At 40.2% G+C, this 23,464-nt stretch overlaps 1 protein-coding gene across 8 annotated transcripts in view; it reads right to left on the bottom strand.

Moving 5' to 3' along the window:
- Unc80 (unc-80 subunit of NALCN channel complex) overlaps positions 1-23,464 on the bottom strand; it is a 173,199-nt gene that overhangs the window by 90,805 nt on the left and 58,930 nt on the right. For all 8 annotated transcript variants that reach the window (XM_075951959.1, XM_075951963.1, XM_075951960.1 and 5 more), the window contains 3 exons: positions 13,311-13,523; positions 3,754-3,889; positions 881-1,014 (listed from right to left, as the gene is read on the bottom strand). In XM_075951959.1, the coding sequence (XP_075808074.1) occupies positions 881-1,014; positions 3,754-3,889; positions 13,311-13,523 (483 nt within the window). The remainder of the gene's footprint in view (positions 1-880; positions 1,015-3,753; positions 3,890-13,310; positions 13,524-23,464) is intronic.

Genomic DNA, 23,464 nt, shown 5'->3' with positions numbered 1-23,464 from the left:
TCTACAACATTGGAAAACTAAAACCAGAGACTGTGCTCCATGGTAGGGGAACACTGACTCTTTAATCCATCCTCTGGCCCCGCCCTAGGATTGGGGTACTGACTTATTCATCCTGTTTGACTTTAAAACAGGAGAATGGGTTCTAAGAAAAATGGAAGTTGGTGTGACAGTTTGTGACAAGCCTTGTATAAAAGAGAAGGTTTTGTCTGGCTCTTCAGTAAAGCTGCCCAGGCTGAATGATGAAAGCACCATTGGTTTCCATCAGGGCCTCAGAAGCCCAAGGTGTTCGCTGTTACCGCACACCCTGAAGATGTATGGCCCTGCATAGTATTTCTGTCTACAGTGAAATAAGTAATTCCTGGCACATGACTGTACTTTATGTGCCTATATGTTTATTGTGTGTGTGTGTGTGTGTGTGTATGCAGTATCACGCTCTCTGTCTATTCATAATCCACAAGAAATGCTATGAAATTAAGTACAAGATTGGAAATGCTGAAAATCTAAACACCGAGGTCATTTATATCATACTATTAGTCAGAAAACTCTGGAAGCAAGCACATTTATATGAACCTAGAAGCTATTCATACAAAAAAATCAGCTAATGATTCCTGAATAATGTTGACCATAAAGCTCCTCATTTTTTGTAAGGTAAAGGGATATAGGCTCCTAGATAGTTCCATCAAAATTAGTGGTGATCATTGGGCACATGCTGTTCCTGAAAGGGCTGTCTCTAGTGATTTCTGAAAGCCCTTGATTAAAATGTTAAATCACAGAACACACTTGACCTCCAAGCATTTAAAGACTTTGGGAGTACTGAAACCCAGCTGTATTTCCTTTTCTCCAAGTAGCCTGGCTATTGACACATGTTGCTTTAACATACCGCTAGAGGTTCAGTGCGAGGTCTAGGCAGGCAAGAAAAGGTCTCCCTCAGGAAGGTGGTTATCTCCAGGAGAAGCTGGCAAGCTGCCATCTTCAAGGCAAAGGGACAGCCACATTTAGAGGGGTTCACAGTACCTAAGGAAAGAAAGAATTCTTCGTGAGAAGACAAACCAATAGCAAATAGAGGGTCATGGTGTGGTGGACCTACATGACATCACGTAATATTAATCTACGCATGAGAATACTTCCTTCCTCCACAACCTCAGTTTACCTAGTCCTGTGAGCATGACCTGGGCAGGCTCACCCACCTCTCCTCTTCCACTCGGCAGTTGTAGTAACAGGTGCTTCGCTATTGAAGTGTCAGACAAGGGAAAGTCAATGTTTCTGTTTAGAGTACATACGGCAATACCATACAGCTCAAACCTCACAGGAAGACTGCGGTTAGTCATGACTTAACTGTTTCTGTGGCAACCCACGATTCCTGGAGACCTAAAATCCTTCCTGCTCATTTCAGGAAGGGGCATTTGTTTTGGGGATGTTTGTCTTCTGAGAGCTATGAAGCTCTTGCAGCTCTAGTTCAATTAGTGTGGGTGCAACACAGATATGAGAAAATATGTCACCTGTACTACACTTTGTGTGTGTGTGTGTGTGTTAGCTTTTCTCTACATAGCTCTGACTGTTTTAGAACTCACTATGTACACCAGGCTGGCCTCAGATTCACAGAGATCCTCCTGCTTCTGCCTCCCAAGTGCTGGGATTAAAGGCATGTGCCACCATGCCCAATTTATAGCACGCATTTTAATAAAGCTGTCCTGTCACAGTTAATACACAGCTGATGTGGGATTCCTTTCTGTATGCTGTGAATACTATTGTTTAATAAAGAAACTGTCTTGGACCTGCACAGAGAATAGAGGTAGGTGGGGAAAACTATACTGAATGCTGGGAGAAAGAAGGAGGAGACAGAGGGAGAAGCCATGTAGCACCACTGGAGACAGATGCCAGAACTTTAGCTGGTAAGCAATGGCCTCATGGTGATACACAGATTACTAGAAATGGGTTAAATTAAGATATAAAAGTTAGCCAATAAGAAGCTAGAGCTAATGGGCCAAGCGGTGATTTAAATAATACAGTTTCTGTGTGATTATTTTGGTTCTGGGCAGCCGGGATGAACAAGCAGCCTTATTACAACATACAATCGTGCCAGAAGTGACTGATAGTCTCTTTTACTGTGAAGAATATTGGCCTTTTACTCTGTGAAACAACTGATGGATTTTGGTCAGAAGACAGATAACGGCCAAGGGAAGAACAGGACATGAAAACTGTCAGGACCTCTGAGTGGCTTCTCAGTGCACAGTGTCTGTCTGACTGGCATTCATGGCAACTTCACTAAGTTTTGTTTAACCTAGGAGTGAAATTAAACACCCAGAATTTTTCAAAAACAGGCTATATTATCTTCAGAGTTAACTTTCATCATTGAGCGGACACACCCATGTGTAAATTAAGAATTTTATCAATAGAGATGTCAAAATTTTCTTTGACTTCATAAGGTATGAAAAGGGAGTTAAATAATGGAAAAAGCACAAAATTCTTGGTGCAAATAGGGAGAAAAATACAGAGTTTTCTTTGCTTAATACTTAATATTTTCCACCATTATCATTTAGCCATTACTGTATATGCCATGACACAAAGAAGTTGCAGATTTGGTACGAATTAAACAAGAATGACCCTTAAAATATACCCAAAGAACTTGAATTGCAGATGAAGAAGAAAGGTTCATGGCAGACACTTCTACTCCCATTGTGGGAAGATACTGATTCCACAGGTCAAACTCGAATTCACACCCAGAAACTGCCTCTCACTGTACCCTCACTTGGGCTTGTGTGGTACAGAGCATACTTATGTACAAAGTGATGCTTAGCAGGATGTAGCAGAAATGTTCTAGCCTCTATTTCTATGGCAACTCTCATAGCTACATCACGGAACAATGACAGCTTAACAAACTTTAAATTACTTATTAATCCCGCAACATGCTCTGATTGAACAGGTCAATGTTTTAGTTCTTTGGAACGCATTTTGTGTGTGTGTGGTGTGGTCTACATACTTGCTAGTATATGTTTGTGCACATGTGTGTGTGAATACAAACATATGTGCATGAATGTGGAGGCCCGGGATTGATGTCAAGTGTCTTTCTCTAAAAGCTTTCCACGTGTAAGATTTTGTTCTAAGATCGGTTCTTTCAGAGATTCAGCCCATCCATTTGGCTAGCCTGACTGACCACACTGGCCATGAGTTCTGTGGACATTCCTATCTCTGTCTCCCAGTGCTCCCTCAACTGTGTCTAGTTTTTTAATGGGGCCTTTGAAGACCTAAATTCAAGTCCTCACGCTTGTGCAGCAAGCTATTTACCTCTGGAACGACCTCCCCAGTCGCTGGAAAGCATTTCTTGTTCAATTCTATTGTGCAATGTTGTTTTTCTTTCCCAATGTTGTAACACATAACCCCCTCCCCCCCAAAAATTAAAGAAATGAAAACCTTTCTGGGAAAGCAATTTTTTTCACATTTTCTCACTCAGAAGTTTAGTTTGAATCTCTGGGTAACAGCAAGAAGCAGAGGCTAAAAGGTAATGTCTCTTCCACATGCCTGCCACGCTCTGCCCATCGACCTTCTCCCCTGACTTTGGCGCATTCTCTCTTTTTCTCTTCCTCCCCCACCTCTGGCTTTATGCATATGCGTTCACGTCCACATGCAGAGATGACGGATGGTCTGTGGAGATGTAGGGAGGTGGAGGGAGTATGAGACAGGAACGAGGTATTCAGTGCTCCTAAAGCAGTTTCTTACAAGCAGGGGCTCTCGTAGTAAAGGGGGTCTCCTTACTGTCATCTAAAAAGTCTTCTTCCTCATCCTCCTTTCGCAGCCTTCTCTTGGTCTCCTCGTCGTAGATCAGGCCGAGCAGGTTAGCAGGGCTCTCGCTCTCTCCATGGCATAGCTCATTCAACCGGATGCCAATTGCCTGCAGTGGAAAAGGGACAAGTGAACCCCGGAGGATGACAGAGCCTAAAACATCACATGCCCAAAGATGGGCATGGACTCCCACAACCCTCGTCAATACTCTTGTGTGCTGCCACCACCATCTTTGTCAACGGGAATCTAAAGGAGGAACAGTGCCGTCTCCTGGTCACTGGTTGTAAAGATTTGGAAAAATGGAATGACACTCTTGTATGCATGTGGAAACATCTTTATGAATCAAATGTCCACCTTTATTCGAGGTTCATCCATTTTGTAGGTCTACTGTAAAGACGCATGTTGTCGAATATTATTTTAAGGTGTGTTGCTTTTGTTTATGGTGCACTTGTTTAACTCTGTGCAGCTGTGGTTCTTTGCCTGTCTAAAACACCTGATGGTCTACTAAAGAGCTGAATGGCCTGAAAGGCAGGAGAAAGGAAGGCGGAGCTTGTAGGCAGAAAGAATAAGTAGAAAGAGAAATCAGGGAGGAGAGAAGAAGAGCAAGAGAACAAGGAGAGGAGGACACTGGGGGCTGGCCACTCAGTTACTCAGTCACACAGGAGTAAGAGTGAAAGTCAGATTTACTGAAGGGAAAGGTAAAAGCCCAGAGGCAAAAAGTAGATGGGTTAAAATTAGGGAAAGCTGGCTAGAAACAAGTCAGGCTAAGGCCAGGAATTTATAAGAAATAATAAGCCTCTGTGTATTTACTTGGAAGTTGGTTGGTAGGACCCTCAAAAGAGTAGAAGAACAAAAGAGTCAAAAAATAAAGACTAAAAAACAGTCAACTACAGAAACAAGCAAGCAGTGCTCTCTCTCCCCTTCCCTCTCTCTCCCCCTCTCTCCCCCCCTCTCTCTCTCCCCCTCTCTCTCCCTCCCTCTCTCCCTCCCTCCCTCCCTCCCTCCCTCCCTCCCTCCCTCCCTCCCTCTCTCTCCCTCTCTCCCTCCCCCTCAAATGTTAATTGTTCTTCTGGTAGAGTTTCTAAAACCACATCCCTCTCTCTCCCTCCCTCTCTCTCTCTCCCTCTCTCTCCTATGAATGCACAACAAGTGTGCAGGTGTGTGCATGTGTGCAATGAGTAGTCCAGAGGAAGATATTGGGTGTTCTGTTCTATGATTCTTCATGTTATTCCTTTGAGACTGGCTGTCTCAGTGAATCCTGAGGTAGGCTGATGTTTAAAGTCCTAGAGAGACTTGTGTGTCTAACCCACATAAGTAGGGGTGGCCGTACTGGACCTTTTATGTGGGTACTAAGGGTTTAAGCTCAGGTCCCCGTACTTGTGAAGAAAGCACTCACACACTGAGCCATCTCCCCATCCTGCATTAGTTATTTTTATCGGCGGGTTTTAGGGCAGTGAAAAAACAAGAAAGCATCGCTCCTTTGAGTGCTTCTGATTACGCTATTTTATCAGAATGTCAGTGCCATGCTAATGAGTTTGGAAGTTGGCAAGAGTTCTATTCCTGTGATTTTATTTATAATATCATTATGGATGCACTTATGAAGCCCTCCCCCTCCCATGATAGCTGGAAGTTAATAAGAAATGTTAATTGTTCTTCTGGTAGAGCTTCTAAAACCATATCAGAAGCGGGACTTTTTAATGACTTGGCATACTGACAGTATCGACTCTTAACGTGGCACACACAGAATCAGACTCTTGCTATCTGTTCTTCTGAATCATGACATGTGGTTCCACAATTTATCAAAAGGAATTTTCCATAAGAGGTGACCACAGCATCTCCACCCGGTTCCCTTTGTATCCAGCTACGCAGACTGCACAACAGTGAAAGATCACAGCCTTAGGAAGGGGTCTCAGGGATAAAGCTAAAATGCACACTCTCTGGGTGCTGACAGTCTTGTGCTCTGTGCATTAATAAAAGCAAACCCCAGCTCAGCCTTTTTTTTCCTGTTCCGTACTTACAAAGTTCTAGGCATGCAAGGACACCAACCTGTACCCATGAACAAATGTGCAAAGCGCACCCAGAATGCTTTCCATATGAACACGACTGGGCTTTTAATTTTTTTTTAGTCCCCTACCTCCACTCCGAGCCAAGGACCGAACCCAGGGTCTTGCATTTGCTAGGCAAGCGCTCTACCACTGAGTTCAATTCCCAACCCCAAGAACAACTGTTTTGAATTTATGAAACTTCTGGAAATAAAATGGAATTAATTAAGTGACAATGATGGACTCGTTAACTTCAGAAGTTTTAAAGAAACAAAACAAGACCAGAAGCAGCACCATAGAAGACCTTGTTCTGAGGAAGAGGTGTGATGAGTTCGGAGTGACGCTAGCCAGCAAGACGGCAAAACTCAAACGAGATTTTTGTTTGTTTGTTTTGTTTTACTACATGGATCATTCTGGGATATTATAATGAAATAATTTAAATTAAACTCACAGTTTATAAAAAACATCACACCCTGAACTTCCCCAAGATAACATTAATATCTCAATACTAATTTAAGGTTCTATATTTCACCTAAGGCTGGAGGAATGCCTAAGGAGACATGACTCCTTTCTACATCCATTCATGAAACATTTACAGAGTGAGGTGATTTGTAAGGCGCTAAATGAGACACGAACCTACACAAGCTGTTGAAGTGCGCTGGTGCCTCTTTTTCCATGTGCCCTGATGAATTATCAATGCCCTTACAGGAAGATCACTGACGAACAGGGAAGTTACGGCACTTAAGAGACCAGCTGTGGACAGAATCCTATCATGCCGCTTCCTTTGCTTTTCCTTACTACACTCGGCGTCTCCAGGGAGGGGAGAGCAGAAGAAAAACATCAAATTCAGTTCCAAGAGCATCTCATTGCCACAGACCTAGAGAGGCTGGTGTGTTGACTGACTAGAAAGGGAGACACTGGTGTTCAATCGAAGGGGCCTAAAAGTTTCTAGGACTTGGGAAGTAAACCAGGCATTCAGAGGCTCACCAGGAAATCAATTGAGAAAAACTTTTATTTATTCATTTTTTTAAATGAGGAAAATGTGCAGGAAGGCTGGAATGGCACCTTATGACTGGGTAGCCTAAGGAGCCAATTGAGGGCTATTGTGCTGCCTGCTCAGGAAGGCAGTGAAAAGTCATAAAGCTTCTATAGAAGTCTACTGCTTATATAAATTCATAATTTTATATATTATTAATTATATAACATATAGTTATATTAAAATGTAATATATAATTAAAATATATGATATAAGTATAATATAATACCAATTTTATAAAGTAAGTTTATAATATGAAAGCAAAAAATAAATGTGCGTTGTGTGAATGATCTCATTCAACTTCATGACCTCTAATCTTAGAAATGACTTAAGATCAGACAATGATACCAACCTAAGAAATTTGGGTGGTAACTCAAGGAAAAAGGGAGGGCGCTAAAACCATTTTTTTCCTAGCCAAACAGCCAGTAGTTTATAGAATGAATCAGAGAGGACAAGGCTGGGGGCAGGGAGACCAGTGTGAACATCCTTTTTTGGATAGATTGTGTCCTATGGAGGTGACCTTATCAACAGTGTGCAAGACAGATTCTACAGTGTGGCTGGGAAGAGTTTGAAGTAATGAGGTCTGACCTATGAGACCCTGAATAGAAGAGGTAGAATCAGCAGAAAGAGATTTGCAGTGGGCGTGTTACATGCTGGTGGTACAACTGACGTGAGCCGAAAGCTCAGACGTAATGCAGATGAGTGTGCATTTAGGAAGAAGGGTTTTATTTGGTCGAACTAAGTTTGGGGATATACAGAAGACGCCTCCCAGATGAAGGTGGCAATGCAGACCTGCGATCTAAAGCAGACAGGTTACTTTGTGCTATTGTCACACATCAAGCCCCGGACACACAGGAACTGAGTTACCCTAGGAAGATCACACAGGAAGAAATTACAAGAGATCTCAGGCAATGACTGTATGGGGAGAAAAGATGTGAGGTCAGAGAGGCGAATACTCTTCAAATGAGGTAGAGAGTTTAAAAGGGTCAAATGTTTCTGCATGGCAAAGTAACTAGCCAGTTTTTTTTTTTTGAAAACGCACTTTTGTTTCCAAATTCACATCAACAGAACAACTCCAAAACTGCTTAAACTTTTAGGAACAACAACAATTATATATACATATACATATACATATATATATATATATATATATATATATATATATATGTATATATGTGTGTGTGTGTATGCATGTAAATATATGTGTATGCACATATATGTATATATATGAGTGTATGTATGCATGTGTGTATGCATGTATATGTATATTGTGTGTGTGTGTGCGTGTGTGTGTGTATTTCACCACCAGAAGACTGGAAATTGTGAATGGTACTAAAAGGTTTTTAAATTGCTTTATGTAGAAAATAAAGCTAAAAACTGAAAATTGGCTTGATTACCAGTCTTGATGACCTCAAATCTCATTGCTTATTTTCTAAGACTCCCAATTTCATCTAACTCAGGCAAGGGAGTGGCCCTTGATTCCACAGAGGTTCTGACACACACACTTGGAAGATAAGAGGATAGTATCCAGATTCTAACTCTGTAGCAGTAAGCTTGAGGCTGACTTGTGTGGGAGAGTTTTGTAGTTCTGGGGGAACAATGATGTGTAGGATAGCCCTGTGAGCTTTGTGATAGAATATGTTCCTATTGCAGACCGTCTCAATGAAAATAAAACAGATTTGAATTATATCAAATTAATAAAGCATGAAGAAATATTAGAGTTGGAATAACACCAATATAATTATAAGAATTATCATTTGAAGATTTTAAAATGGTGGCCCACACATTGTTGAAGTTAAATGTAATTTTTTCCTCTTAATGACAAATTGTTAATTTCACTTTCTTTAATTAAGCTAAATAGATATTCTTATTAAATCAATATGTTTATGTTGCTTTATGTTTTAGGCTTTCAAAACTACCAGTGCTATATCTCTATTTCGCAGATTAATAGGTGGAATAACAGATCAATTCAGGCCTCATACATTCTGTCTGTCTGTCTTCTAAGCACAGGAAAGTAAAAAGAGATGGATCATCTTGGGGGCATATTCTATAAAACACCTAAATTTATCATACAACTGATTATTAATCATATTAAAAAACTCATATGGAATTGGAATTATATGATAGTTATTTTTCATTATATCTAAACAGTGCCGGGAGACACCTTTCTCAGAAGAACACCATGCACATCTGGTGAATGTGTTTATAATTTATGAATTCTTGTAAGAAGTCTCAAAATATATCCCTATGCCCTCTTTAATGTTATTAGCAGAATAGGGTCCACCTAGTAAAACCTCTTCAAATAGAGAAGCTGTAATGTTGGTTATTTATCGCTGATGGTCTCTTTGCCTGGGACAAATAGAGAAGCTAAGCACTCTATCCCTCAAAAGAGATAAAATTCTGAAGAGAAATACTTTGCATCTCCATTTTACTTGAGAGCAAGACTGTGCTAAAGTACCTGGACTTCTGAAAATGGAAATCCTTTCTACCAGCAGGGGGCTGAATGGATTTTAATATAGTTTGGGGTAGAGACTAAAGGGTGTTGAAATGAGAAAAGCCTTTATCTTGTTCACTGTCATGTAGCACTATTTATCTCCAATCTGATGATTTTGATTTGATAATAATAAATATAGTCTCAGAGAAAAACAATCACCCTGATTTCAGCAAGATTATGAGACCAAATAATTGGGAAATAGTATTCAATATTTTAATAACAATAACAAGAACATTAACAATGAAAGAGAGAGACAGGGCTTGCAAGTATGTTTAGTGTGAATGCGTGGGTTATAACTTTATTCTAACCAGAGTAGAGGTCATTCAGGAAGAATTCATACTTGTATTAGGTGTTGAGTCTCATTGAGGAGTTCATGGATTTGGAGGAGAACAATAGCCCCAGCCCCCTCCAATTATCTGCCTTACCTTTCCTAGAATCTTCTGTTCACATTTCTGCCTTTAACATTGTATTGCAGTGTCATAACCACTCCATAAACATGTTTCACAGGGTATTTTAAAGGCACTGTCTTTGAAGACTGAGTTTAGAGAGAGCTCCATCCCTACTCTTTATGCCCCCTCAACCACAGTTAGGTCTTCTCCATTGAACCTGTTTTCTTGAATATGACATGTGGCTTTAAGATTTTCTTTTAGCATAGCTAGTTATTCACCAAACTAATTCAGGGTGACACTCCCATCACCTAGGAAGAGAGATCTTACAGGAGGTCTGTGTGTAGGCCAGTGAATACCTTCAACAAGAGAAACTAAAATATCAGTAAGGCGACAGAGTAGCAATCAATGCCATTGTCTTGACCATCTGGGGACAGACTGGAACACAGGTGACAAGAATGAGACAGGGTGAAAGTATGGCCAGGGAATGAAGGAAGCAAGAACATTTTTCAAATAAGCAATGGTATAGGAGGTCCTTTTGTCCTTGTGTTGCTTTCATTGGTTGAATAAAGAAACTGCCTTGGCCTTTTGATAGGGCAGCACTTAGGTAGGTGGAGTAGACAGAACTGAATGCTGGGAAGAAGGGCAGAGAGAGAGGCACCATGGAGCTGCCAGATCAGACATACTGAATCTTTCCTGATAAGCCACGACTTCGTGGTGTTATACAGATTATTAGAAATAGGTTAAATCAAGATGTGAGAGTTGGCCAATAAGAGGCTAGAGATAAAGGGCCAGGCAGTGATTTAAATGAATAAAGTTTCTGTGTGATTATTTTCGGTATAAGCTAGCAGGGCGGCTGGGACCAAAAGCAGGCCCTCCTCTCACACAACAAAACAACACTGTGGAATCTTAAATTTTTTACCTGAAGATTTATATGATTTTTATCTTCACTTTAAGAGAGACAATGGTGAAGCGGTACCAATTATTAATTAAGATTTTAGTTTATAGGTGAGATAGTTCCAGCTGGGCCATGAATATACTTACCTTCTCTAAAACATTGATGGTAAATCTAAACTCTGGGGCACAAACCATCCTAGCCAGATAGAACGAACAATTAACATAAAAATCTGATGTCAGGCTTTCATGTGCCATGAGGCTCAATAATTGCATACATTTATCATGTTCTCTGACAAAATTAACCTACACATAGTATAATAGTATTTATTTATTATGTGTGTGTTTGTGAACATGTATATGTGCATGTATACTTATTGGCTAGAGGTCAAACTCTAGCATTGTTCCTCAGGCAGTACCAACTTTCGTTTTTGTGAGACAGAGTCTCTTGCTGGCCTGGAGCTCACTGACTGGACTAGATTGGTGGGTAATAACTCTGGGATTCACCCGCCTCTGCCTCCCAGCACTGGGAATTCAAGCATGTACTACCATGCTTGGTTTGTTTTTGTGAGACAGAGTCTCTTGCTGGCCTGGAGCTCACTGACTGGACTAGATTGGTGGGTAATATCTCCGGGATTCACCCGCCTCTGCCTCCCAGCACTGGGAATTCAAGCATGTACTACCATGCTTGGTTTGTTTTTCTTGCATGAGTTTTGGGGATGGAGCCCCAGCCCTCACTGGCAAGCACTTCACTAGCTGTACTGTCATCCCAGATTCAGTTAATTTAAAATCTAGTGAAAAGGATTTAACAAATTATTCTACAGTGACACAAAAAATTTATACAACATGGAGACACAAAAAAATTGATACAACAGGCACAAAGTCAAGGTTACAACAGGCAAGGAAGTGTAGAAATAATGCTCAGGATGGATTTCCTGTCTAGTGAAGCTTCGTCTCACAGCTATGAATGTTAACTTTATGTCAGGCACTGCTGGCAGGCATTGAAGAAAGGATCTCCCTTCCTCTTGCCCCCATGGCTCTGGAGTATCTTTGGGTCTCATGATAAAATTTTGCCTATACTGCTTGACTTGTGTAAACTCTTGTGTTTAATATTAAATTAAGCATAACAGAATGCAGGAAAAATATTGTGGAGTTATGTGACTTGACCCACTGATTTCTAAAGACTGGATGCGATATCAGAAGAAGATTTTCTCTCATATAAACTGTGCAAGAGAAGCCTGGAAAAGGCAACGCCAAGCACAGACCATGAAGGTTAGTAATCATAAAGAACACTGCCTGATATTTATGAAACATACCTCACATAATTATTTTACATAGGATGGTTATACGAGATAACTCATAGAAAAGGCAATAAAAGAGAACAAGATTAATGTGTTCATCTTTATGGACAGAGAGCACACAATCTTGGTACAGTGCATGCCTTCTCAATTACTATGCAAAAGAGACAATCCTGATTTCTTCAGAGGAGAAAATTCTGAATTAGGGGCATTAGTTGATGGGTTTCATAGGTAAGAGGAGCGTGAGAGATGATAACGGATAGGAGGTGAAAGATGCGTAAAAGCAGCATACACACATAAAATTGCCAAAGAACAAAAACATGACAATTTTAAAAAGAGCAATTATGCTTCCAGTATACAAGTATTTTATAATATCGACAATCTCATCATAAAGATGATTCTTGAATTCTGAGTCCCTGAGGGAACTACACCAGCAATATGGGGATATCGAGCCCTTAAGAAGCGTTTGTGTTTCTTTCTGCTTAAAAATAGGAGGAAAAAAACTTTAGTCTCCTAGAATTTGTTTTTATTCTTCACTTTCTTCTTTCCTACGGTGAGGTAGTTGGCATTATAAGGGTGCATTTTGTTAGACTTCTTAAAGCAAAGTAACATATTTCTTATTCACTTATTCATATCTATACCTATATACATAGATGGCGCAGTAAGAGAAGAAAAGATCTATTAGCAATTTAGAGAGAAGGAAGGGACTATGGGTGGTAAACCGTTGCTGGGGGAGATATCATTTCTTCAGTGGTGTAACCAGTGCTAAGTAGCCCATGTCTGGTAAATAGCATCCCTCATACTCACGATCACGCAAGTACCCACAATAAAACTCAGCAAGTGAAGAAAAATAATACAACAAAATATCAGGGGCTTCTCAGAGGAAAAGGTTTCAGGGGGAAGAGGGTGTTGAGAGAGGATCATGGGTAGGAGGTGAAAATGCATAAAACTGGCATATACACACATAAAATTGCCAACGAATATAAAACATTACAATTTTAAAAAATTATGCTTCCAGGATATAAATATTTTTAAAATAATAGCAATGATTTGACCATAAAGATGATTCTTGAATACATTAATTAAATCCAATGCTCTGGAATCCAAAATGGGAGATGAAATACTGATTATTTCAACTATATGCAATCTGCCAAGTTACTTGCCCTGTATAAACTTCAGTGTCCTTAAGAATAAAACCAAACAGCAATATTTAGCCTTATAGATTTGTTGGGGGAGATTAAACGATTACCCCCACCCCCAAAGTGTTCATTCAGTATATGGACTATAGCAGACAATATTCTGTCTCTAAAACAAATCACTAAAAGAAACTTCATTCCACTCAAATGCCCTAAGTTTTACAGAAGAAAGACAAAGGCTCACATCTCCCCACTGGTAGAAGAGCTTGGCAGCATTCCACTGCAGCTTCTGGTTCCGCTTGTTGCCCACAATGGGAGACCTGCCCCGGGAAAGGCCTTTCTTGGTGATGTTCACATGGTGGCCTTTCATCCACTCTGGCCAGTTGCCCCGGTTACACCGGTGAACAAAACGGGCACATTCCAGGAACAGAGCTGCTCTGGCCACCACAGGGGCTTCCTGAGAAGGGTTACAGAAAGAACATTGTGGGATTAATAAACAATGTCTTTAAATCTGCATCACCTGGAATGATTGTTTGCTGGTTCACATCAGCCAAGGTTGTTTTGATTTTAGCTCGGCCACATTTCTCAGGATGGCATTGGCACAGTAGTGGGGAATCTTAAATTGAAATTTCAAAGGCACCATACACATCAAGGAATTAGGTATCCCAAGAGGGCCCATGTTTCTTTCATCTTCTCAGTTCTGAGCTGATCGCACACTTTCACTATATTTATTTTATTGAAAATAGATTCTTTTCATATAAAATATTCAGATTATGTTTTCCCCCTCCCCCAGTTCTTCCCAAACTCCCTACCTATCCAAAACAAACACCATTTCTTTCTCTTTCTCATTAGAATACAAATAGGCATCTATAAAATAATAATAAAACAAAAAATAAGATAAAATAATAACAAACCAGAATAGGGCAACTAGGACTTGAAAGAACGTGTGAATGACCTTTCAAAGGCTTTTAACATTTTAACACAAATAAGCAAATCCTCCACTTCTAGAACAACTCTTACTTCAGTCCAGGGTGTTGTTATACTGGCCCTGCACTGGCATGCTAACTAAGACGGGCATTGCTATACTGGCCCTGCACTGGCATGCTAACTAAGACGGGCATTGCTATACTGGCCCTGCACTGGCGTGCTATCTAAGACGGGCATTGCTATACTGGCCCTGCACTGGCATGCTAACTAAGACGGGCATTGCTATACTGGCCCTGTACTGGCATGCTAACTAAGACGGGCATTGCTATACTGGCCCTGCACTGGCATGCTAACTAAGACTGGCATTGCTATACTGGCCCTGCACTGGCATGCTAACTAAGACGGGCATTGCTATACTGGCCCTGCACTGGCATGCTAACTAAGACGGGCATTGCTATACTGGCCCTGCACTGGCATGCTAACTAAGACGGGCATTGCTATACTGGCCTTGCAATGGTACGCTGTCTAAGACTGTTCACACATTTCGGGAAGGGATCTGGGTTGTTTTGTTTGGTTTGGTTTGTTTTTGCACACTGAGTATTAGAGAAAGGAAAGAGGAAGATTTTTTTAATTAATTTTTTTCGGCATAACAGACAAAATTCTGCTTAATAAGTATCATTTTAGTTGAAAATTTTAAAGAAAATAGGAAATTATCTAATTGATAAATGAGAAACAGAACATTTTATAATAAGTATCATTTTAGTTGAAAATATTACATAAAAGAGGAAATTATTTAAATGAGAAAGATCTTTTTCAAGAAAATAAAAAGCGGGCCTCCCTCTTGTCATATGAAGGTACGGTTTACAAAATAAAAGTGGTAAAGCTACAGAGAAACTCTGTCTTAACAAAAACAAAACAGCAACAACAAAACAAAAAGTGGTAGGCTTGATACCCAGAACCTAGAAAACTAAGATACTCTACTCAACTCTTTAAAAGCTAACAAGCATGTACAAAGAGGCAAGGGGGGGGGGGAAGATGGGGAAGAAGAAGAAAAAGAAGAGGAGGAGAGCAAGGAGGAGGTCATCAGTAGGTAATATCTTTGGACTGGAGGGGGGAGGGGAAGTGGAGGGATAGGAAGGAAAATGGGAGGAGGGGAGGAGGTGGAAATTTTTAATAATAATAATAATAATAAATATGATTGATATAAAAAAGAAAGAAAAATATAAAGTGTTACCGTGTATTTTTATTTGTGCCAGTTCTTATTTTTTACTTTTTATTAATTTTTTGTGGATTTCCCATACATCCCAATCCCATTCATCTCCTCACCCCTTCCCGTCTGCACGCCTTTAATCCCAGCACTCGGGAGGCAGAGGCAGGCGGATCTCTGTGAGTTCGAGACCAGCCTGGTCTACAAGAGCTAGTTCCAGGACAGGAAGCAAAAGCTATGGAGAAACCCTGTCTCGAAAATCAAAAATAAATAAATAAATAAAAATTATAATATATAATAATACTATGATCAAGAAATAAAACCCTCATTTCAAGAGTCTTAAAGGGAAATAAACAAATGTTTTCCACATAACCCTGGTCTGTTAAGGCAGACATGCAGTATCCAATCAGATATTCTTCCACGCCCACATCTATGCTGCTTTTGCCCTTGTATTTACACTGTCTTAGTTAACAGTCAAAGATCTTACTAAAAGAGAATTTGGGGGATGTCGGTATGATGTATTTAAGAGTAAAAATCATTCAGTAAATATAATATTTCTAACATATACCGCATTCTTTCTACCATTTCAGTTCTATATAATGAGAAATGGTGTTCAACCTTAGGGACTTGGGTCATTTCCCAGTCTATTCCCCATCTCCACTGCAGTACAGTCTAAGTGAGTCAAACAAGCTCTTTCCTACACGAGATCATAGCGTTCCAGAAACGCTGTTCCCGTGACCTGCAGCCTTCACATTCCTTCTCTACCTGGCAACTCCCCACCTGCAAGATTCTGGCAACCGTCTTCACTGAGAAATCTTCTCGGGTTTTATGCTACATTAGATAATTAAGGGAAACTACTCTTCTGGGTTTTTATGCTCTGTTAGATGATTAAAGGAAATCACAACTCCCATGTCTAGAGTTAAATACAGGTATCAAGAATTCCATAAACTTAATTTTTAAAAAATGTCTTTAAAGAAAAATCATTACAGTAATGCATCATGAAAACTCTAGTTAAGAATCGTTTTTACAGTGGGGCTTCATTTTCCAAACCTCACTGATATGAGACAGAATGTTAATATAGATGAAAAGGCAAAATACTAGATGAACACGAATCTGTTATTAATGCATTAGTGACAAGTGATGAAAGTCTATACAGAGGTCAAGACATGGAAACAGGCCATAGGAATAGTTCATTTTTCAATGCCAGGAGTCTGAATCAACAGCATAAATGCTATGGTGCCTTTCCACACAGTCTGAACACCAAGTCTTTCTGTGTGCTTACTAAGGACATCAGATATGCTTGTCTGCATCTGAAAATGGCTGTGACGTCTGTCTCTAGGAAGTAAAGACCCCAAATCATATACACAAAGCAACATGAAATGGGCGCAATTTCTATGTGTGAGTACATGCACACAACATGGACACATATGTGTATATATATGCATGTATTATGTATATTCAAAGAAGATGAGTGAGGTGGGAGTGGGAGATATGAGAGGTGTTGGAGGGAGGAGACATGAGCAGCGTCACTGGGAGAAATGGGATGGGGGAATGTAGTTACGTTTTTATTAAAATGGAAAAATTAAAAAAATCAAAAGTTGACAGCACTGGTCTGCCAAGGGATGAACTATTTGCATGTTAGAAATGGAAGTCGATATATCAAATGTCTTCTTTCTTATTAATCTCTGCCCAGATGACCTTTCAGCTTCTCCAATTACACCAAGTTTCTATTCCACTATGTTACGGTTTCACACAACCATTTTCAGTGGAGAACCAAACTGTCTTAAGCTAAGCTACATGAATTAGAATCTCCAAACACAAAGGTTAAATTAAAAGGTGGTTTAAATAAATCAGTGATTTCAAAAACTCCCTGCTTGAGTGGAAGGCGTACTCTTTGACGATTACAGAATTGTCTAGATAAAGTCACAAGAAGTCATGACACTGGTACTCTGCAGTCTGAATTTCTTGAACATTCTGCAACTAGAACTTGAAAACTTCATGCATCCAGACCCTTTCCTTGATTTTTTTCTCCTTTGCTATTTTGCCTGGATTTTATGATTGTTATATATATTGAATGTTTCCTTTGTGAAGGGGATGCAGAGAAATAGGAAACAACCCAAACAGCTGGGCTGTCTTCTGCCTGGGGACCTGGAAATAGATTTCCCAGGACACAACAGTTAATTGTAGGGTATAATTGCAGTACAGCCCTTTCCCTCAGGGACGTATCTTAGCTTGTTATGTGAGAAGAAACCTCAACAGATCCTGAAAATTCACCTAACATTGCACTGGAACTACCTACTTTTTTGAAAGCTAAATATTTTATGATGGTCCCTGGGGAAATCACATAATTTTTATTGCCTTACAATAAAATATAAAGTGCTTGCTGGTGTGAGATACGTTTATTTAAAACCAATGAGAATAAGCAGTTTTTATGGGTCTCAGTGTGTGTTAGAATTTTTTTCTTTCCTTCTTTTTTATCTTTTGCCAGAGGGCATATGCTTCTGAGTGAATGTTTATTACTTTGCTGGTACTGAATTCTCTCCTTGACTGAGATCACTGAATAACAGATGCATTAGCTGACAAGCTGCCCTTTTCCACGTCAGCAATAGCTATGGGCAGCTGGGTGGCATGATCGCTTACCTCCCGGTCTAGAAGCATAGTTGTTTTCACGTTTACTCAAGTCATGGTCATGTTTTGAGTTAGTATTTTAACAGACTAATGAGGTCTTCTCTTTCATATACTGGACTGGGTAGGAAGACAAACTTCCTTTGGTTTAAGACACCTAAAGATGCTATACAAAATTCTAACTTTCTTTTAATTTCTAAGGAGAGATGAAAGACCAGAGAAGGCAAGTAGAAAGTGCAATCATGGGGGGGGGGGGCGCATGGGATGAGCTAGAAATACCTGCTCTGAGAGCTTTTAGTCTGCTGATTAAGTATCTAGTCGCAAGTTGTTGGCCGTTAGGCCATACTTCTATGTGAAGTTAACTCTGTTTACTCCTTTTGAGTTAAGGGTTTCATTAGGTAGCTCCGCGCTGTGTGTCCTGAATGCTGTGGTTATTGGAATGTTCTACTATTGACCTCTTACAAATAAAAAATTAGCACTGCTCTTGCAATAGAAAAGGTAGAAGGGAAGGAGGGGGGACTTGGGGAAACAGGAGGATTGGGATAAAGGAAGGTTGGATAGGGGAGCACGGAACCACAATTCTTAGTTAAGGGAGCCACTTTAGGGTGGGCAAGAGACTTGACCCTAGAGGGCCTCCCAGGTGCCCAAGCTGAGGTCCCCAGTTAGTTCCTTGGGCAGCTGAGGATAGGGAACCTGAAATGACCCTATCCTAGAGCAATACTGACGAATATCTTGCATATCATCATAGAACCTTCATCTGGTGATGGATGGAGATAGAGACAGAGACCCACACTGGAGCACTGGACTGAGCTCCCAAGGTCCCAATGAGGAGAAGAAGGAGGGAGAACATGAGCAAAGAAGTCGGGACCACGAGGGGTGCACCCACCCACTGAGACAGTGGAGCTGATCTACTGGGAGCTCACCAAGGTCAGCTGGACTGTGACTGAAAAAGCATGGGATAAAACTGGACTCTCTGAACATGGAGAACAATGAGGGCTGATGAGACGCCAAGGACAATGACACGGGGTTTTGATCCTACTTAATGTGCTGGCTTGGTGGGAGCCTAGCCAGTTTGGATGTTCACCTTCCTAGATATGGACGGAGGGGGGAGGACCTAGGACTTACCACAGGGCAGGGAACCCTGACTGCTCTTTGGACTGGAGAGGGAGGGGGAGAGGAGTGGGGGGAGGGGGAGAAGGGTGGGAGGAGGGAAATGGGAGGCTGGGAGGAGGTAGAAATTTTTTTTATTCTCCTTTTATCAATAAAAAAATCCAAAATATAGGTTAAAACATAGATTAGTTGAGGTTTTGTTTGTTTGCTTGTTTATTTATCTATGTCAACAGTACTGTTAACATTTGAGTGGGATCCTCTGTTTTGTGGACAGCACACTATGACTAAGATCTTTGATAGCTGGTCAGCATCTTTGATAGCTGGTCACTAGATGCCAGCAGTAATCTCCAGGTTGTAAAAGTCTAAGATTCTCCAGACCTATGAAATACCCTGTGGTGGGCAGCCTTGGCCTTGATTAAGATTGGGGGATTGGAACAAGAAAGATGGCTCAGCAGTTTGAAGAACTGGTTACTCTTCCAGAGGGCCTGGGTTTGATTCGAGAACCCACATTATAGTTCACAACCATCTGTAACTTCAGTCCCAGGGAGTCCAATATCATATTCTGGCCTCTGCAGGCCCTAAGCACGCACATGGTGCATAGATAAAATGCAGGAAATAATGCCCATACACATAAATTAAATTTATATAAATTAAATTAAATAACCATGGGATCAGATTCACTTGAAAGAGAGACAGTGGAGCGAATGTACTATCTGAACATTTTCTAGGACACAGTGCTGAGAGTGACGAAGAAATGAAATAGAAGAGGCTGTCAAGGTCAGGGGATAAAATTAAACCTCAAATGTACCTGTAATGTCCAGAAGGAAAGAGAAAACATGGAGACCCTTATATCAAAAAGACAACAGCTGAGGATTTTCCAGAATACTTATATTATGCCAAGGTACAATTTAGGGGCCTCATGAATCTCTAGTAATATATGGCAGAAGCATTTCAGAGAAACTAAGCTATTAACAGCAACCAGAAGTATTAAAGGTGCCTGGAATAGGGTCAGTCTCGGTTACTGATTGCCAGAAAGGAATCTTAAGACAGGGACGGAATGACATCTTGGAAGGGCGGAAAGAAAATATCAGCCTATGACTTGCTAACAATATCATCAAAAGCAGCTTCAAGTGGAGGCAAAAACAGAAATGTTTTCAAAAACACTATGATTGAGAGAGCCTGGCATCTGCTTCCCCTCTGGTATGGCATATTTCAGAGAGAATGTGAGCTTGCAGAGAATGCTGGGTGAAATGAGAAGGAGCCAACAGAATTTGCTAAACGTGGGGAAATGTTTTGTTTCTTTGTTTTTTTTTTTTTTATTTTCGGTTTTTCAAGATAGAGGTTTTTCTGTGTAGCTTTGGAGTCTATCCTGGAACTCTCTCTGTAGCCCAGGCTGCTGGCCTTGATCTCACAGAGATCCACCTGCCTCTGCTTCCCGAGTGCTGGGATTAAAGGCGTGCACCACCATTTTAAGCATGAGAAGAACCTAGTTCTTATTTCCAGAATGCATAGCTCATATGTAATCTCAGGGCTCCTGGGGTATGGGTCAGAGAATAGATCTCCAGAATCTTGAAGGCCAACTAACTACGGTTAGCCCGTGCCCATGAACAACAGATCCTCACTCAAACAAGGACCAACACCCAGTGTTGTCTTTTGATCTCTACCTGGAATGATATATATGTGCTTATATTCACACATGAACTCACACACATGCCCTTACACACACACACACACACATACACACACACACACACACACACACACACACACACACACACACACACACACACACACACCAAGCAGAAGAGGAAAGATAAGAAAATATGCTTGCCATAAAGGAAAATATAGATTAATTAAATTATCTTAAATTAATTAAAAATTCTCTTTGTTAAAAGACAGCACGTAAAAGTCTGGTGGATACAATGGGCCTGTAGGCTAAAGATGGATGCTTCAACAATAAAGAAGAACTTTGAGTGACTGTCCAGGAAGTGAGATGTCTCTGCTAATTCTAGAATTTTGGAAGTTGCTTACAATTCACTTCCTGTTAACTTGAGTAATATTATATTCTTCTGGAGTCTTTGATGGAGTTGAAAAATAGATAGTTACATTTTTCCCTAGTTATGATAAAGATATAGTATATATAAATGTCATAACTATAATTCTTGCTTGATATCTGTTTTGCTATATGCAATTTTACTATGTTAAAATTAAAACCTCCCTTTCCTTTTGACAGAAAAGGAGAAATGGTGTGGAACATCCTTCTGTATATGTGTTGCTTTTATTGGTTAATGAATAAAGAAAATGCTTTGGCCTGTGATAGGGCAGAAGAGAGCTAGGCAGGAAAGCTCAACTGAATGCTGGGAGAAAGTAGGCAGAATCATTGAGCTGCCAGAGGAGAAAGATGCAAGCCGCCAGCTGGAACGTTGCCGGCAGGCTATGAGCTTTGTGGTAGAATATAAAATAGGAGAAATAGGTTAATTTAAGATGTAAGAGCTAGCTAGAAATAAGCTTAAGCTATTGATAAATTTATACTAAAAAATATTATGAGGAATAGCTGCATTGACTTTAAATCAATGACTTTGGATTTCATGCTTATAATAGTAAGATTATTTTAAAAAACCAAACAAACAAACTCTCATTTGTTAGATTTGACTATGCAAGTTTCTTGTTTCTCCTTTACCTAGTAGTACTTTCTGCTTCTGAGGGAAAAAAAATGACATTTGAAAAAAGGAGTCACATCTAAATTGTATGATCAATTAAGCAATGAAAGAAAAATTATGTTCATGTACTGGCTTTTTGGGAACCTACTCTCTTTGGATGCATACCTTCCTAAACCTGGATGGCGGGTGGTTGGAATTCCCACAAGGCAGGGCACCCTGACTGGACTGGAAAGCGAGGGGGAGGGGGAGTGGGGGGAGCGGGAGTGGCGGGAGTGTGAGTGGGGGGAAGGAGAGTGGGAGGAAGGGGAGAGAAGAGGGGAAGGGAAAAGGGAGGATGGGAGGAGGTGGAAATGTTAAATAAAATTTATAAAATAAAAATAAAAAAAGAAAAATTATGTTTTAATACAAAATTCAATTTAAGTCATATCTAAAAACAACAGGAAAAAATAGTTCATATGATAAAACTACCTATAACATAATTCTGAACCCAGTTCACATTTCCACCTCTGCCTTTAACTGCTTGACAAAAAGCAGAATTTATAACTATGTCTTGATCTATTTATCTGTATTTGTACCCTGTGTGCCTGACTCTGTCTATCTGTGTATCTGTTTTTATGCATCTATGCACACATACATGCATGATGTATATATGAATGCAGGCATATCTATCTATCTATCTATCTATCTATCTATCTATCTATCTATCTATCTATCTATCATCTTTCTATCATCTATCGTGTTATCTACCTCTAGCTTAATGTCTATTGCCAATGCATATCTGTTAATATCTATTAACTTATCTATATTTTCTATATCTTTGTGTTTCCATAATAATTTCTGTATCTTATATATCACTAAAACTATAAATGCATTGCCAGGCAGAGGTGGTGCACGCTATTAATCTCAGCAATCTGGAGGCAGAGGCAGGGGAATCTCTGTGAGTTCGAGGCCAGCCTGGACTACAGCGCTACTTCCAAAACTACAGAGAAACCCTGTCTTGAAAAACAAAAAAACAAAAAAGATACAAATGCATTAGAGAAAATAAAAAATATTATAAAACAGAGGCATTCATTAAAAATAAGAAGCAGCTGGATTAGATGCTTGGGAAAACCAAATACCGAGGGGATATTTGTGAACACAAGAGCAATCTTGAGGAACTCCTAACCTAGATCTCTATTGACAAATTACAGTTGCCGCACCTGTACAAGTGACAAACATCACCAAATGCCACCTAAATCAGGATCACAAAATATGCACCTACACGTTCCTTTCTCTCAGTATACAGTTGCAAATTCAGTTTCTCCACTTTTCACAGTTGTGGAATGGTTCTGAGTGTGTCTGCATTTGGGGACCATATCCTGGCCTGATCCCTTTGAGCTTACACCAACAATAAGATAATGTGGAAGTACTCCATAATGTCTATGGAATGAAACTTGCCATTATTAATCTTTACTATCCCTTCTGCCAACCTCCATCTCCCTCTCCTCCTTGGCCTCTCCTCTTTTTCCTTTATCATGTACTTCATCACCTCTGCTTTTATTCAAACCAAAGAGTCACCCCCATTGCTTGATAATAGACACTCTTTGACTTCTTTAACTTTTGACTGATTCTGACATCTGGGATTTGGATTTTTGAACTTGGGCACAATGTTTGGTCCTTACTAGAATAAAAGACTCCCAGGTATGAAAACCTAGCCCTACCCACCCACCGCTCCAGGACTGAAAGTTTGCTCCCACTGAATATAATTACATATAATTATTGATGACGAGCGTATTTCCTCTCCCATCCTACACAGCCCAGGCCATCACTGAGTATCCATCCACACTTGCTTCAGGAAATGTGTCTCTGCTGGGAGGCAAAAGACACTAA

This window comes from Microtus pennsylvanicus, chromosome 17 (assembly GCF_037038515.1).
Source record: "Microtus pennsylvanicus isolate mMicPen1 chromosome 17, mMicPen1.hap1, whole genome shotgun sequence".
Lineage (NCBI taxonomy): Eukaryota > Metazoa > Chordata > Mammalia > Rodentia > Cricetidae > Microtus > Microtus pennsylvanicus.
Note: the sequence above shows the minus strand (reverse complement) of the source record. Positions and strands in the feature narration are given on the sequence as shown.